This window comes from Melanostigma gelatinosum (assembly GCF_949748355.1).
Source record: "Melanostigma gelatinosum genome assembly, chromosome: 4".
Taxonomy (NCBI): Eukaryota; Metazoa; Chordata; class Actinopteri; order Perciformes; family Zoarcidae; genus Melanostigma; species Melanostigma gelatinosum.
In genome coordinates, this window is record NC_136637.1 from 12,337,072 (window position 1) to 12,352,308 (window position 15,237).

General features: G+C 42.0%; 2 protein-coding genes across 2 annotated transcripts in view; one reads left to right on the plus strand and one right to left on the minus strand.

The window, feature by feature from the left end:
* The window catches only part of ano8b (anoctamin 8b), a gene marked incomplete at its 5' end in the record, with an annotated part of 35,147 nt that extends 22,959 nt beyond the window's left edge, over positions 1–12,188 (minus strand). Inside the window, 2 exons of the mRNA XM_079266632.1 lie at positions 10,939–11,036; positions 12,014–12,188. Coding sequence (XP_079122758.1) covers positions 10,939–11,036; positions 12,014–12,188 — 273 coding nt within the window. The remainder of the gene's footprint in view (positions 1–10,938; positions 11,037–12,013) is intronic.
* Positions 12,189–15,125: 2,937 nt separating this feature from the next.
* Positions 15,126–15,237, plus strand: part of gtpbp3 (GTP binding protein 3, mitochondrial) — a gene marked incomplete at both ends in the record, with an annotated part of 41,983 nt that continues 41,871 nt past the window's right edge. The window contains one exon of the mRNA XM_079267194.1: positions 15,126–15,184. Coding sequence (XP_079123320.1) covers positions 15,126–15,184 — 59 coding nt within the window. The remainder of the gene's footprint in view (positions 15,185–15,237) is intronic.

Below are 15,237 nucleotides of genomic sequence, written 5' to 3' on the forward strand. Positions count from 1 at the left end.
AGACGCAAACAGACGTAATGTAATAAAAGCCAGACATACTGACTGAACTCCGCAGAGACAAGGAGGGAGTGTAGCTGTAAAAAAACAAGTCGGTAAGAAAACATTTCCATTATCACAACTACTGAGTGTGTGAATGCAACAAATGACCCTATTAGAACGATTACATCAGTAAGTGGGACAGAGAGCCTAATCAAGTTCAATCACCCAACAATTTCCCTAATTAGAATCATTTCCAGCCTTGACTTTGTATATCGCCATCCTGTACAGAGTCCACACCCAGTCATACAGCCACCGACAGACGACAGACAGTGCCCTTTTAAACCGGTTCCTAACTCCCAAAACACACACACACAGCACACAAAGAGGAAAATACAGACGGTAAAACACACACACACACACATGAAAAACAAACAGAAAATATTACATCACTGTACATATAAAGGTTCAACGACGACGTGCATACTGAGTCATCAAATCATGCAGCTAAAATGTGTGAAATAAATATCAAATCAGACCGTTCCACCTGTGAATATTATGTGAATCAAGCTGTGGATTCTGCAGTCTTGAGAGAAAAAAAGCAAACCATAACCCACCTTTCCTTGTATCTGTCCCTGTCTCCTTCTCCCACTTTTCCCTCCCTCCTGCTTTCTCCAACTTCCAAACACTGAATCGCTCTCTAGCTTGTCGCAACGGCCACCTGCACCCTCCCAATGCAAGGTACACAGTCTGCATACATTCTGGCACCAAATAGACAAACACTCCCAATTCCACATTGCATCTCTCATTTTCAGTGGCAGCTGCACACACAGATGTGTCTTAGAATATATGAAAGCCCCCTCTTCCCTTTGCAGCAGAGCACTCCACATGTCTTTTCTTGCTTTCTTTCACCTAAGTCTGCTCCCCTCTTCCACACCGTGGACCTCTCACTCTCTCTCCCTACTCTCTATATCTTTTTGTTGCTATCATCCCTGCCTCTTTCTCTCATCCAAATCCTCTTGCTTAGCCCCACTGGGCAGAATCTCTCAGTCCCTCCTTCTCTCCATGCTTTCTTTTTATCGCTCTCTCAGCTCTCCTGCCTTTCCTCTCACCCAGGCTGTCTCAAGAGGTATTTGTCATCATTGTGGACATGTAGCTTCTATGGATGATGCCTTCAAACTGGGCAGAGGGAAAGAAGAGGGGAAATGCTTGATGGTGATAGAAATAAACCTGAGTTAACGAAGTGCAGATGCACTAACACAACAGTGTTTTCAACAAAAGCTTCATTTCTTCCATAAGCATTATAAAAGAGCATCTCTCACCACTCAGTAAATACTGACAATCAAAGGACTGGAGGTACAGAAAAAGATAATGCTTCCTGTCAAAGACAAATGACAGTCAGCTAGTCACAATATCAGCTGTAGTATGCATTTTTGAAAAAGCATTAAATCAAAACTGCTTTCCTTCAATATATATCAAATCAGGTCAACTCTAATTAACATACTTCTTTCTCCAGCCATTTATAACCACTGCTGGCATAGTCTTAGCAACTCATTTATTCCAATTAATCAGAGACAGGACAGCTTTACTGTAGTATTCCAAAGGAAACTGAACATTATTTTAAAATTTAGAATAGTAAACAAAAGAAGACTAACATCCTCAAAATGACAATACTAACATGCTGATGTTTAGCAGGTGTTATGATTTACTATGTTTGTCCTCTTAGTTTAGCATGTTAGCACTTGTAGTCATACCAAATTTATTAGCTTTGAGATTTGTTATAAATTTGTGGTATTTTGTGAAACCAAATACAAAACGGTGTTTAGCTCTTATTAGCTGAATGATCTTATTAGATATAATGACTATGGGGGCTTTGTAGCCATGTTGCCAGTGATTTATTAATGATTCTGTAGTTCCGACTCAGAAAGACAAGACGGAGGATGGTGTCATGATTTTTTACCACTCGGATGCTCAGATGCATAAACACAAATTACAGCTGAGGTTGATGGGAATGTCCATAGTTTTGCAGGTATTTGGTAATAAACCAAAGTATTGGAGAAATTAAAAGTCATTTTGGCATTAGATGAAAAGTCAAAGGGATCATCAAATTATTACAATTCATCCTGAGAACTTAAATGTCTTTGTCAAATAATAGTTGTCGAGACATTTCACTAAAAAACTAAAATGTTAACCTCGTGGTTTACGAAAAGACAAAAGGTTAGGGGATCAGTAGGCCTCATGAATGGCAATCCATTCAATGGTAAGATCATTTCAGTCATTCCCAGAACCACGCTGCTACCATCACCAGAGAAACCTGCTCGTAGACAAAATAACTTGTATGTGATGTAATTGAGATTAGGGCCGTCTTTCTTCAGAGGGCGATAGGAGGCGTCTGTTCCACCTTTGTGACAAATGGGTTGAAGATGTCAATGCTGGTGGATGTCAGAACTCTGGTTTCCTCATTAACAGGCGCATGGAGGATAATAGGGACTCGTCCTTGGCCTCAAAATAACAATGATTACATGTGATACTGGAGCCGCCCGTGGCTGCAGGCCAAGAGAAGGACAAGAGAAGAGCCACAGTGCTCACACAGCAGAATAGTTGAAGTATCACTTTTCCCCCATCCCATCTTCTTTCTCTCTTTCTCTTAATTTGCGGCCTTCATTTCCTACTCTCTGTGGTGGGTCTTTCTGGGTTAGCTGGTTAATTTGGGTGAGTTACAGCACCTCAGTGAAGAAGCAGGGAACGAGCTGTCATATCTGCTGTGAAGATAGTGTTAAATGAGCAAATTGATGAAGTCTACTATTCAGTCAGGTAACAATCATGAACAGAAGCCAGTGTTGAATAGGGATTCAACACTGCCCAGTTGATGCAGACTTCTCCCTCAGACAACCACAGGCTGGTTATCTAACTGGCTGAATTGAGCATTGTCAAGGGGGGGATTACAAATTATGAAGAAGCGAGTGGTGATGATGAATATAGTTGGGGTGAATAGCAGCCTTTATGGGGCAAAAATACCTCCTTGTTGAGTGGTGGACAACTGCCAAAGTGAAGGAAGGGTTTTCTGATTAACACACAGAACGAAGGGACGAGGATTACACACAGCAGCAATGCAAACATGTCCTAGTGGTCATTTCTGTGTTGTGTGGAGCGGGTTAAGGATCCTGCAGCACAACAACATGGCCAAATACCTGGAAAAAAATACAATTAAGATGGAATTGATATTGTAGTCCTTAATAAATTGTTGTTTTCTTGCAGAGTCAGATGTGAAGATCAATACTGCTCTCATATCTGTGGGTTCAATATCGAGCTGGAGCCATCAGCTGGTTAGCTTAGCTTAAGATAAAGATGGGAAACAGGGTGAAGCAGCGAGCTTTGTGTTTATGTGTGTGTGTGTGTGTGTGTGTGTTTGCATATTTAACAAACAACAAATAACGGGATAATAATTTAGCTGTAGAGGGGTTGGAAGGCGGCTTTGTTACCATCCGACAGCAGTAGTTTGACTTCTGGTTTCTGTTTTCTACGTTGCTGCATCCTGTGCTTAGCGCCACCCGAGACGATTGTGATTGGTTTAAAGAAATACAAACAAGCCAAAGTGTTTTTCACCCCATACCAGAATGATAACGTGCGGAGCCCTTTCTTTAGTGCTGACACAGCTCTGTGCACAAAGGTCTGGCTATGCGAGACTATGCTAGCTGTTTCCCCTTTACCAGGCGTTATGCTATGCTAAGCTAACCGGCTGCGGCTTCATTTGGAATAGACATGAGAGTAGTATGGATATTTTCATGTAACTCTGAGCAAGAAAGCAAATACATAATAGACAATAGCAAATTGAATCACTATGGTGCAACATTTTTTTTATTCAGAGCACACACAGTCATGTGGAGGACCCAACAACTGAGGCGTTTAGAGAAAACAGACTCATACATTTTTCAGGAGCTTTAACAATGGGTATTAGCGTCTGATGTAGCCCTGTTACTGTGCATCTGACTGACTGTAGCGGACTCAAACCTAGCAACCTGTTGTCTAGGAAAGTTGTAGTACGTCTATCTTGTGAAAGTTAATTGAATTATGGGAAATAAATAAATAAATTAGATTGCTTTCTTTAAAATTGAGGGGATCTAGTTTTCAGGAGGTCATTCATAATTACAAACAAATTAGATAATCAGCCACTCTAGTGTGGTGACACAATCCAATAAGCTTCAGGCAAACTAAGTCTTTCTATTCATGCCAGGAATGATGCTAATGACGAGTGAATTTAGAGAAAAGATACTGTCGGAGTGAGTCAGTCAGTCGGATGGCTGTGGATTAACTGATCTTTATGATGGTGCGATATTCTATTCCTGGACAGGAAAGATGGGAGGGAGGCTCCGAGTCCAATCAATACCTAGAGGAACGAGTGATTATTGTACATTAAACCATTCCTCCCATTTCCTTTCCCACTCAATGACAAGCAGAGGAAGACATCTTGAATGATGCTTTGACTTCTTGTGCCTTTCAAAAAAAGAGCTTGAGAAAGATTGAGGCAGCATTTCATTCTAATTTATTTAGCGCTGGAGGAATGTAATACGAGTAGTGCTGTTGAAGGAGCAGCATAGGAAGTGTAACATGGTTGTTTTATTAAAATCTACAATAACTGGTTCATCAAAAACTGGTGCGGGATTGAGCACATTCAACTCATTTTACAGTTTTTCAAATTCGCTACATCTTTAAGCCGGCCCAGCTTTTCTTTAAAGAGAGGCAAATGAATTACTCTTCTCTATGTGAATGGAGACAGTTATACTCAGAAACCTTCATACAAACAACAAACAAACGACGAGCTGTTGACTCGTATGCTTCCATAAATATACTGGAGAAAAGTGAAAAACTAGAGATATTACGCTCTCAAATGCAAATAAGGATGTGGCAATGCTGTCTATGTTCCTTGACAACCAATTTCTTCATCAACACTGCACAATCTCAGCCTTCTCATAGCAATTCTCTCAGTGAAATGACAGGAGTAAAAGCTGCAGCAAGCACACGAGGTATGTAGCCAACAAAACAGCCGTGTTGCTGCAGCCGCCACATAAAGTATATGTTACTTTATACGGTGTGGACTGAGCAGGAAACAAAAAGATAAGGAGGAAGGAGGAAAGGAGTGGTAAAGGCAGAGGGAAGCTAAATGAAAGTCTGTACTTTACTGTTGAAGGCTTTCATCGGTCAACATTGACAGTGTGCAAACATCTGAGCAGGAACAGCATGTTGGTTGTGAAAAGACTTTCACCACATTCAAATTCTTATTAAAGGCAGGGGCCAAAATCTGACTGGACTTTTCAGATGAGGAACAAAAGATGCAAATTTATACGAAACAAAAAGAAGAAGAGTGAAAACTACCTCCGTACTAATAATCACACACTCCAACTTCTTCTACCCCACTGACACGTCATTGGACCAGTCAGTGCAAACTCAATCTGAGCAGGAAAGCTTTGTTTGAACCGACAGAACTTTATTCATTAAATTCTAGTGACAACCTCAAAGCTCCCAAAGATGTCAGGGTGAATAATGTGAAACATAAAATGATGCACAAGACTTGGAGAATATTTCCAATCTCCGCGTCATTAAAACATGGAGTCTTGTGTTTAAATGGCTTGTATGAAGAGCTGATACAGAATATATATGTCATACTGTTGAAACCTGAAAGTTAATGTTTAGCTTTTTTATGATGATTTTAATGTTTGTAAAGTGTCTTTGAGAATTTTGAAAAGCGCTATATAAATAAAATGTATTAGTGTATTGTTATTATTCAAGTAAAAGCTGTAGTTTAGGGATAATCCTAAATCTAACTGACTCATTTCATCATTTAGCAACATCACTTATTAATGTAGGTTTAAAATGTGTGTTTTAAACAACAGATATTTTCATTCAACAATCAAATGACATTGTGAAAACAACTTGACAATGTGCCAGGGGTCGCTCATAGTGATGAACTTACAGAGAACTGTCACCTAAATCTGTGGTTTTGGTTCACTGTCATTGCTGAAAAAGCTCACTGTACTCTAACGGCTCTTGAAACATTTAGCATCTGAATAGTTGGTAGAGACCAAAACAGAGCTAAAAGAGAAGAAACCGAATGATATACAGAAGATATACATGGGCTTTATTTGACATTGTTACTTGATGTAATTGTTCAAACTATAGGATGCTTGGTCCCTGGCTCAATGCAGTGCCTCTGTGACAGATGTTGCCTCTGGCAAGAATACAAATGAAATGATTATCTTAAATATATCTTCCACATCAACAAGGAACACTGATTAAAAGGAAGGACAGAAAAAGGACAATATTGAGGTGAGAACCCTCTGCTAAGCTCTTATCTGTCATCTACAGCTGTGGGCTCTATGCTAATGTATGAGCTGAATGTGTTGTTTCCGCCATTGCAGAGCAGCGCATGAGTTACTCTCTCTGAACACTTCAGTCGCAGATTAACGGTAGAGGCTGATGAGCACTGATTTTGGTCCTCAGCTCCCTTCCTGCCCCTCACCCTTTACTGAACAAGGTAAACATACAGAGCCACAGGAAAAAAGGTAAACCAATGTAGAAATATAGCTGGTAAATAAAACAAGTCCCAGGAGAGAGTTAAGAGATAAACAAGAACGATAGAGATGATGAAGAGCTGCAATACAGACTGAGCGTGCTTAAAGATTCCCTTGCTTCTCATTGACTGGCTCTGACCTGAACGTGGAATGCAGGAGAAAGAGCTTTTCTCCCCCGTGTGTTGTATGTTGCACTTTCATGGCCCTTTAGCATTCTCTAGAGGCTGCAAAGTGGCTAATGTGGAGCAATTACTACGACTGAGGCTAAAATCAGCATTCTTCACCATGGTCATTGTATTTCTCATAACTTTGCTTCGAAGAAAAAAAAATCAAATCCAGTCCTTGTCAGTATAGTCAGAGAGGATAAAGGACAGGGTGACCAAAGGCACTATTTTTCCCTTCAGGAATGCAATATCAGTTACTCTCAGGAGGAGGCTGGTTATTGACTCTGCTTTGATCCCAGAGAATGGAGCCTAAACTCCCCGATAAGGTCTCTGAGACATGTCACTGCAGCCACATAGGCAGGAGACAGGAGACACCAGCACCACTCTCTCCCTTCCCCTCTCTCTCTCTCTCTCTCTCTCTCTCTCTCTGAGCTTGGAGTGCATTAAGCTCTGGAGTGTGCATTATCATTTTCTGCTTACAGTTTGATAATCTTCACGGCTATAAATGGAAAAAGTGTAAATTTTCAGAGAGCATGGATGGGGATTTAGAAGTTGGTTGGCTAGAGGCAGAGATGCATTATGGCTGATATGATTAAGCCATTGAAAACCTGGGAATCTAGGGCAAGTGAATCACCACTGGCAATACTGAGTCTTTATCACAACTCTGGGACAGGGACTTCCTGAAACATACCTATGGCTCTGGCCACATTGATCTGTCACTCAACGGATGGAAATCACCGGATCGTGCTGCTCTCAGTTTGTTTAAGAATTTATTTGATGCAAGAAACACTCTTTAAACGCATAATGGCATCTCTGAAGCATATTGATCATCTCCAAAACTGGCTAATAAGCACATGGCCCTGTGCAACAAACATACCCTCCTCAGTGAAAAAACAGACGGACACAAAAAGATCAACCAACTGGCTTTTCAAGACGGCCTTTCTGGAAAAAAAATACAAATTGTTTTTCTCCAGATACCGATTTCGATGCCTCGACTCAGGGTACCAGCAGAGAACACTATGCCGTCTTTTCCAAAAAATTTTATCTGAATATCACAAAGTGGGGAACTAATTTGTAATATGAAGGCAGGGATTCCTGTGACAACAAAAAAACGGAGTCAACTGCCCACCATGACTGAATTACTGCAACTGATGGCGGAATCACAGAATTTTGACATTGATGAAGAAACTGTATTTAATATGGATCGGTCACATTCATGACCTGCTTAATAAGGTCAGTATTGGATTGATGCATCCTTAATCTTCACAGAAACAAGAAGTGATGGACTTTCACTGCAGCAGAAAGATGAGTTTGGGTCGTTTGCTTGAGCAGAAGCAGCCACTATGCTTTGAAATAGACCATGAAACGAATTTACCAGTCACACAAACTAACATCTATTATCTAAATGACAGATGTTTACCTTCATCTGACCAGCAGCTACTTCACTGCAATGATCTTTCTAAGGCAAGCCCATAGTCAATATGAAGTGTTATCGCAGTTAGGAGCCAGCCACTTAGTTTTATAGTTAGCCTGATGGTCTGCTTCGTTCGATCATAAAATGTCTTCCCCAAAAGAGCTGCTTCACCAGAGTAATCTGTCAGTGGTGTGTTTGACCGATCAGGTAAGGTTAATAAAGCTCCAGCATTGCAAGCAGCAAGGTCACCCCACATAGAGGCGATTTTCCTCTCGCTGATGCAGCTAATGTGCAGCTCAGTACTTATTCTATCGTGGGAGAGGAGAAGATATTTCTGTGGAGCATGCAATGAGCACGAGTGAGACGGGCAAAGAGATGCAGCGATATAGGCATTACGTTTAGGGTCATTAGGCACACCACACTGCTGTCATTATATCATGCTGCATTACATTCATCACTAATGAAGCTGTGGGAGGGCACAAAACCGATGGCTCAGTCTGTCTGCTGCTGTGAATAACAGCTCTTCTTTCGAGGAGTTCAGTGTGACGCGTTTTCCTCCCCAACACTGCTGTATTTAACTGCTGTGTGACCCCGAACCTGCCTAATCTGTCTGAAGCAAAGCTGAGGTATTCTACCGACGTACGAGGCAGTGAGGGCGAGAGAGCAGAGCCCTGGCTAAAGGTCTATACGCGAGGGCAGATCCCTGCTTAATACATTCTTCTCAAGCATCTTGCAGACTGTAAAGTGCACATAAATCGTGCCAAGCATCAAGGATGGAGTTAAACGAGCCAACATTCAGCCCGTCAGATCCCCCGACTGCCTCAGAAAAGACCTTCACTATCGGATATATAGTTTAGAAGTCGTGGCATAGCTTAGATATACAATTAGAACATGATGCAGACTGCAATAATGAGACCAAAATGTGAATGTCCATGCATGTGGCTACAATACATTAATTACTGAAGTATTTTAGACACCGTCCTGATGAGAGAAACTACTTAGTTGTCATCTCCACACCATCTCATTAAGCCCCAAGTTTCAGCAGCCCACAGCAAAAAACTTAAACCCGATTAAAAACAGAATTCAAGTAAAAATGTAATTTATAGTACAATAGAGAGAGTTAAAATCACAAAGCTTTTTTTGGGAACATATGCAGAGACACTGAATATTTCCATATCGAGAATCTCACCTTATATCCTAACAAATGTCCTAAATCCTAAAGCACTGCGCTGGCTGATTTGGCAAGCGCAAATTACATGACCTGATTTCCATAACACAGCATCTTATCAACACTGGCCTCAAAGGGAACACAAACTAATTGGTGCGACTTTTACGTCGCGTTTTCCAATGATGGGCGCTTGATTAATCTTTGAAACGCTGGCTGGTGAGTGTTGGGAGTTACAAAGGAAGATGGCTGGGAGGATCAAAGTCATTCCAGTCTACTGAGGGAGGGGGGGGGGGGATTAGGAAAATGTGGTGGAGGCATGGAGACAATCGAGCATCCAAGCCTCCAGCGAGGAAAATCCCTTCAGGCTGGAACCAAAATCTCAACTGGAGAAATCATCCTGACTTGCGGCTGTGCTCGCTGAGTGCTGACTGACACTGACACGTGTGAGGGCGGTGATGTGATATCACGGTAATCCCACTGAAGTCCCCAAACCCAATCCTTCTGCCTCATGACCAATGCGAGGAAATATACATGCAAGTGGGGGCAGGAGGTTCCAAGAGGGCAAAACCCTCCAGTCCAACCGTTGATACTTTTCATGACTGTAAGGTATTTTTTTTATTGTCTGAGATGCATTTTGTCTGAGACTTTTTTCCCTAAGGCTGTTGTTCATGCATTCACTGTCAGACATAATATTCTCACCAAACAAAAGCAAAAACAGGCAGGCTTTGACAGCAATTTAACACAAAGCAGGTGGTCCTGGTGCATGGGGAGGCAAATTATGTCCACAAAAAAAGGAAATATAGTGGCTGCAAGACTTGTTTTTGTTTTCTTTATTATGTACCCATTTTTATACAAATTGTGCTTTTTGGTTGGGGTTCTCTTACTTGTATTAATTAAGTACCCTTTTAAGGATACCTAAATGCGTTCTTTACTGTCATCTTGGTGACAGTGTTCATTCATTCATTCATTGAATGATTATGATAATAAATTCTCACATGGGTGACTTGGGTCAAATAAACCCAAGAAGAAACGTGCATGTAGGGCTGACTAAGCTATCATTTGAAATTCTACAATGAAACAATCCCTGACTTTTCGGAACTGATACCCAAACAATATCTGACTGATACTCTACTTAGACATTTAAATAAGTCTCTTTTTTATTCACCCTTTGCCTCCTTAAACAGAATAGGTGTATTCAAATGTCTAAACACGCGCGGACCATTGTCTCAGTACAATTGACAAAGTTTTGATTTCGGATCAGAAACTATCTGATCAAAGATTAAGGAAACAAGATTAGCGTTCGATGCAGCTTTCAGTACTTGACAGTTTTGATGCTACAGATACATTTTGGTCACTATCAATAACGTATCAAATTTTGATACGAAGCCCTACACATTGTAGACCACTGTCCCCCATTTATTAAGGGTTTGGAACCTTACGTGAGAGTAGATGTTTGCTATCTGCCTCTACCCTTACAGGTTTAGACTCCCAGTCCTCCTCTTTACCTCCAGTATTGCCACGAGCTGATGAAATAGCTGTAAAATTGAACACGTTTTCACTTTGCTGACCCTCCTGAAACCCATTCGGGACCCGAGGAGGCACCGCTGGGCGCATCAGGCTGCTCTTCCAGTCGGCAGCTCAAGTTACCTTGACCAAGTGTGGAAAGGGGCGCTCATCGGCTGACAGCCCACTGCTCCACTGCATCACTCTGCAGCAGTAGGCTACACGCAGGGAGCTGAGGTAGTCTGCACCCCACACACGAAACAACACTGGCTCGGCAGCTGAGGCTCTCTCTACACCGGCTAATACTGTGTTATGTTACAAATATAGCCTCACTTGCAATTCTCGCAACTAGACAACTATGATTTGTTCTATTCTGACACACTATCAGGGTCAGAGTACACAGAAAGCATGTTTGTTATGCTTACACTGTTAAAAGGTAGATAATACTACAATTTTAGAACTCCCTAAAGAAAAATACAGGAATGACACTGGGGTATAAACCACACATACAACGGCACCAAGTTATGACAATATCATTGTGAGAGCCTTCATGGCTCAACCCCCAAATGACAAAACATGCACCTGCCCCATCCAATAGCATGGCAACTGACAGTGAGGCAATAACGGGGAACTAGACAGCGACCGTCTAGTCAGGCTACAGTAGTTTAGAAATCACTGGATGACATCATGAAGTTCAACAACATTTGGTTACCTGGCAGATCTCATAATACAGAACTAAACGGCAGACGCATACACCACATAAATGAAAACTAGCAGCCAATGGTAGCCTGCAAGCAGCCAATAAAGGTGCAGTGGGAAAGAAATATAGCAGAAATAACTACAAGTAGCCTAGGCTACCGATATCCTGTGGGAATAGGCACGTCACGACAGGAGGTAACCGAGAATAAGGTCAAAACCAGACACGAGGATGTGACAAAATGTAGCCATTTTCCTGGAGAGAGGATATAATATCATTGGCTAATTTAAAAAAGCCACTTCCATACAGACATGCAATACAAGTCAAAACCATTATTTACAGGCCTGTAGTCTAATAAAGTGGTACTTTTGGGACGCCCTCGTGGAGACAAAAGAACGGTTCCGCGAGGTATGATGGTGCGGTACTCGTCTCGTTCCCCATCACGTCCACCTGTCCTCTCTTCCTTTATGCGCTTTCCTAAACCGCATCGTCCAAAAGCGAAATAAGCAATACTCGACTCACCCAGCACACCAGAGGAGCCTTGTGACGGGGCAGCGCCCGGCTCCGGCCTCTCCGCTTCTCCCTGCTGTGCTCGGTGTCGGTGTCGGGAGCTCTCGGTGCCGTCGCCGGCGGCGGTCGCACCACCGACGGCCGCCGCGGCTGCAGCGCCTGTCGCTGCCGACCCCGTGCCGGGCATGCTCTCTATCAGCGAGGAGCAACGGAAGATGAAGATATTCTCCGGGAAATTGTACAATAGTATCGCATCTCAGGAGGAGGGCAACGCATGGGTGTAGCGCAGCGACCGGCGGGTGTCCGAGTGAAGGGGTTAAATGAGTGCGAAAGTGAAGTGAAGGTTGTCGGTGCAGCGGCGGGGGTACTCTGGAGCAGGATGCGCGGCTAGATGGAGAGCTCTCCTCCGACGACTATGGAGGAGGGACAAAGAGAGGGAGGGCGGAGGGGAGGGGAGGGGGGCCTGGGCGACACAGACACATGCACACACAATTTACAACAATTCACCATCGCACCCTGATGATTATATGAGTAATGTCCCAGATTGTCTCAGCAGGCAAATTTAAAGAAATTTCGTCATGAGAAATTCCAATATAAAGTCAGGGTTAAGCTATCTGGATATTATTACAAATTCACTTCATGCACAGCTCACTTTAAGACTTTAAAATCCCACAGAAATATTTTAAGAACATAACTTATTATAACATAATGTTTTATTTCATATGTCCTTGCAGTCTCGCCGTTCTCCAGGATAAATGTATAGTTATTGGCCTACAGTGACCTCTGTCTTCCAGCGGCCTGAAATTGGGGCGAGAAATATAATCTGCTTGGTCCATTAAGGCAAAACCCAGACAAACAAAATGCATGGCTTATATTGATAACGTTTATGTGAAATCCAAAATGCTGTTGAGTTGTCATGCTCTTTAAGAAATTGTACCTGCCACCTTTCATTTCAATACAACAATCCTCTCAGCAGCAGGTCTATCAGCAGGTGGTTCCTGCTGTCCAGCAGGTTGCTGTCTTGTGAGAATGCACTATACCCTGTCCTGGAAGATTTGATAGACGATGATTTATTCATGAATGCAAAAAATATCTTCATAGATTAAATTTTTAGTGACACTCAGGTTGGGACAAGTATGTCTCTTCACTTTAATCCACTGGATATTCTCTATCAGCAGCTGTAAAAGTCATCATTTAATCTCTACACCATTCACATAAACAAACTGTAAGTTTACTTTACAAAGCAAATAGTGTTGTCATGTGTGCTCACATTTGCCTCATGTGTTGCACCCTTTGTCAAAGCGAGCCTACGCCCAAACACATCCTTCAAAACAAACTGATGGCGCAGACTCAGTTGGTGGATCCTCTGTACTGGTAAAATATACAGTATGTTTCTATCATAAACGGTCATGTGCAGTTTTACAACCAGTGGAAGAGTTATTAAACCGCGTGTCAGGAGAGGAAATATGTTCCCCAGAAAAGTTCTCCTTTTGTTCAGAAGAGACAAAGATGTTTGTCCATTGATGGTGCACAACAGCTGTAAGGCAGTTGTCACGCCTTGTGCACACAGAGCAGCGTATAAATGATTGCGTTCTCAGGTGAAAGATGAAAGACGGGGCCTCAGGCCATGTCTCTTCAGCATGTACACAATCTACTTCCTTGGCCAGCCCTCCTGGATACCATGTTTCACTGTGCAGACGGCAGGCAGGCAGCCTTCCCCCTTGTACGGCTCACAGCTCAGAAGTACCTCGTCTTCGAGCATAAATTCTGCTTACTCACCACCCTCTGGGCTGACAGCTGCAAGGAGCTGCAGTGGAACACACACACACACACACAGCCTTTACTCTGTGTTTATATTTTTTGATATGGACGATGAAGGACTAGACCACACGACTAATATTTTTTTTATATAAGACACAAAAAATCCTTCTTACCAAATACAGAAAAATGTGGTAATTCAACCATGTGAAAATGATCACGATGACAGAGAATATGAGTTACACTGTACAGTTTATTAGTTACATCCAGCCAGAACTAATGCAACCTTTTACAACAGCCCTGCAATAACTCCTATTCCTATCTGCTTTGAGGTTACAATTAATGCTCAGTTTTAGTTTAGGTTTAAGAGAGGTGCTGGTTCAACTCTAGGTCATTTCAGAGACTGTGGTGCTGTTGAATTGTTCAGAGGTGTTTTCTAATATTCTCTATGTCGTGAACCTTAAAATAACCTACCTTTCTTTATGTTATGCAGTCAGAAACACCTACCAGTTGTAGTTACTGAAGATGGGCTTCAATAACAGAAATAAATCAAACTACAAAGTAACCATTTTATGAAACAAACATGTTGCTGTGTAGAGATGATACATTTTGTATTTGAAGAAACATATTTTTTCCCATGCTTGTGCCTTTTTCCACCTAAAATACTAATCCTTAATCCAAATGGATTTGCCTGTTATTTGTCAGTTTCAGAAAGCGCCACAACTATCATCACTGTTTCCCCGGAGAGTCAGTTGAGAGTTATGATCTGTCACAGGATTTTTCCCATTTTTCATTTGTTAATGATTTGACAACAAACTGAACAGATCTCCAACTATGTTAAGGAACTATTTCTTGTTTGTAATTTAAATACATGTTTGCATCAGTAAAGATATGAAGGGAAGTTGCTTTATGTTTATGTCTATTCAGATAGATAGATAGTCAGCGGTGAAGAGCACCCGTAGAGGGCAATGGTAGCTACACGGACCGAATTAAATGGCGCACAGTAGGCGGGACTTACTGCAGATTGACAGGTCTTGAACAAATGAGATTTTAGAACTGTCGACGCTGTGGAAAACGTCGTCCAATCACAATCTACAAAGGGAGCGACATACATCGTGGTAAATGTAAACGTAGTAGCAGTAGAATCCTGTTAATGTAGCTTTAGTTGAAAGCAGTTACTGTCCATGAAATGTGTGCATTTGCCAGTTAACGTTACATTCACAGGTCTCTCCGACATTAGCTAACAGTGGAATAAGGTAAACACGATGAGTTCGTCAAAGATAGAGCATGTTTTGCAACGTCAGTCTCTAAAATCAGCCACACCAGAAACAGCACATGAAATGTTTGTTGTCAGGATAATGTGACCATGCTGCCATCAATGATTCGTGGGACATGGAGAGCTGCTGTCCTCAATCTTAGGATAAGGTTTGTTAACAAAGTTCAACCTCGTTTTCTGTATTTTGGCCGCTCATTTAGGC